Source organism: Oryza glaberrima, chromosome 5 (assembly GCF_000147395.1).
Source record: "Oryza glaberrima chromosome 5, OglaRS2, whole genome shotgun sequence".
In the NCBI taxonomy this organism is placed as follows: domain Eukaryota; kingdom Viridiplantae; phylum Streptophyta; class Magnoliopsida; order Poales; family Poaceae; genus Oryza; species Oryza glaberrima.
Window position 1 is genome coordinate 6,312,298 of NC_068330.1, and position 2,643 is coordinate 6,314,940.

At 53.2% G+C, this 2,643-nt stretch overlaps 1 protein-coding gene across 1 annotated transcript; it reads left to right on the forward strand.

Annotated features, from left to right (window-relative positions):
- The first annotated feature begins 643 nt into the window (after nucleotides 1–643).
- LOC127774927 (hydroquinone glucosyltransferase-like) lies at nucleotides 644–2,198 on the forward strand. The gene has a single exon (XM_052301216.1). It carries the CDS (start codon nucleotides 644–646, stop codon nucleotides 2,114–2,116), a length of 1,473 nt encoding a protein of 490 aa, XP_052157176.1. The 3' UTR covers nucleotides 2,117–2,198.
- Nucleotides 2,199–2,643: the final 445 nt, after the last annotated feature.

Here is a 2,643-nt window from a genome sequence, read left to right on the forward strand (position 1 = left end):
TTCAATGGAACGTTTCTTATCTAAATTTATTGTATTAGAATATTTCATTCAAAGTATGTTGTTTTTTAGATGGAGGAAGTAGTGTTGTAGCAGCGTTATCGTGACATACTCCCTCCGTCGTAAAAAAGATAATCTAAGATTAGATGTGACATATTCTAGTACTTTTTATATAAAGTCGTTATATTAGGATATGTCACATTTATTCCCAGGTTTATTTTGTGTTTGACGGAAGGAGTATCGTTTTCAAGAAAGTGCTAAAGCGGTTACGATATCCAATCAATCCACTCCCAACCTGGACTCGCTATTCCACCTTTTGGCTAAACGTGCCCATGCACTCATTACAAACGAACAAGTCTCGACACGTAGGCTCTATTCAGATTCAAACTTTTTTTTAAAGAAATTTTAACTTTTCCGTCACTACGTACCTCTTTTCCTTCTCTCGGTGACAACTGACTACAACAATGACGCAACGTCGCCTGGACATACTAGCCTCGCCACAACTTCAAATGCCCCACGACATCCACACACATGGACTCCATCGAGTACACTCCACTGCCCACATCCAACCGAGCTAGCTCGCGCGCGCGACACAGCTCTCCTCGGCGAGACGGCGACGTCGTCGTTCGGTCGTACGTCGGCGGGCATGGGAGGTGGCCGTGGTGGAGCTCCGGCGACGGCGAGCGCGCGCGCGCGGCGGCCTCATCAGCCTCGCGTGCTGCTGCTGTGCAGCCCGTGCTTGGGCCACCTCATCCCGTTCGCCGAGCTCGCGCGCCGCCTCGTCGCCGACCACGGCCTCGCCGCCACGCTGCTCTTCGCCTCCGCGAGGTCTCCCCCCTCGGAGCAGTACCTCGCCGTGGCGGCGTCCGTCCTGGCCGAGGGCGTCGACCTCGTCGCGCTGCCAGCGCCGGCGCCCGCGGACGCGCTCCCGGGTGACGCCTCGGTGCGCGAGCGCGCCGCGCATGCGGTCGCCCGCAGCGTCCCGCGCGTCCGCGACGTCGCCCGGTCGCTCGCCGCGACGGCGCCCCTCGCGGCGCTCGTGGTGGACATGATCGGCGCCCCGGCGCGCGCCGTCGCCGAGGAGCTCGGGGTGCCGTTCTACATGTTCTTCACCTCGCCGTGGATGCTGCTGTCGCTCTTCCTGCACCTCCCGTCGCTCGACGCCGACGCGGCGCGCGCCGGCGGCGAGCACCGCGACGCGACGGAGCCGATCCGCCTGCCCGGCTGCGTGCCGATCCACGCGCACGATCTGCCCAGCTCGATGCTCGCCGACCGGAGCAGCGCAACGTACGCCGGGCTCCTGGCCATGGCCAGGGACGCCGCGAGGGCCGATGGCGTCCTCGTGAACACGTTCCGCGAGCTCGAGCCGGCCATCGGCGACGGCGCGGACGGCCTCAAGCTGCCGCCGGTTCACGCGGTCGGACCGCTGATCTGGACCAGACCGGTCGCCATGGACCGGGACCATGAGTGCCTGAGCTGGCTGAACCAGCAGCCACGTGGATCCGTGGTCTACGTGTCGTTTGGGAGCGGTGGCACGCTTACGTGGCAGCAGACAGCTGAGCTGGCGCTCGGATTGGAGCTTAGTCAGCATAGGTTCATTTGGGCTATCAAGGGGCCCGACCAAGATACATCGAGTGGAGCATTCTTTGGAACAGCTAATAGTAGAGGTGAAGAAGAAGGAATGGATTTTTTGCCCGAGGGATTCATTGAGAGGACTAGAGGGGTGGGGCTTCTGGTGCCATCGTGGGCCCCGCAGACATCAATACTCGGGCATGCATCAATTGGGTGTTTCTTGACGCACTGCGGATGGAACTCTACGCTAAAGAGTGTTTCCAATGGAGTCCCGATGATCGCATGGCCACTCTATGCGGAGCAAAAGATGAATGCAGCAATGATGGAGGTTCAAGCAAAGGTAGCCATCCGGATTAATGTCGGAAATGAAAGGTTTATAACGAATGAAGAGATTGCAAATACGATAAAACGAGTGATGAAAGGGGAGGAGGCAGAAATGTTGAAGATGCGGATTGGTGAACTCAAAGATAAAGCAGTGTATGCATTGAGCAAAGGTTGTTCAATCCTCGCACAAGTCACACATGTGTGGAAATCTACGGTTGGTTAAAAATGAAATGATCAGTGGAAATCATTTTGTACTGTGTTTTTCATATTGCAAATTTGCTTTGGTTGACCTTGTGAAATTTAATGCAGACTATTTGCACTACATCCGGATCAATCAAATATATAACCATTAGATGATTATATACTTGGTCTCGAGGGCAGGGACAAGGCTAAAATAGTTTAGGACACTTCGATTGTCTTAAATCACCTTGAAAATTTTAGAGAAAATTCATAATTCATTAGTTCAGCTCCAACCGAGCCCTAAGTATTAAGTAATTTCTAGTCCGCCCTGTTTGGTCTGGTTCATATATAGACAGGTAAAGTCTACATTATTAACGTCTCAATAAGTTGTTTTAGAAAAATGCGTTTCTCATTCGCAAAACATGGTATTTGATTGAGCAAAGGTTGTTCAATCCTTGCACAAGTCACACGTGTGGAAATCTACCGTGTGACTTGCACATTGGCAAAACAATGGTAATTGATAAAAAGTCAACATTAAAGTCTCCAGTGTGACTTTCGCTGTTGCAAAAC

Bases quoted from the DNA above. Each gene is read 5' to 3' on its own strand.
- LOC127774927 (XM_052301216.1), top strand. From the start codon at position 644: ATGGGAGGTGGCCGTGGTGGAGCTCCGGCGACGGCGAGCGCGCGCGCG.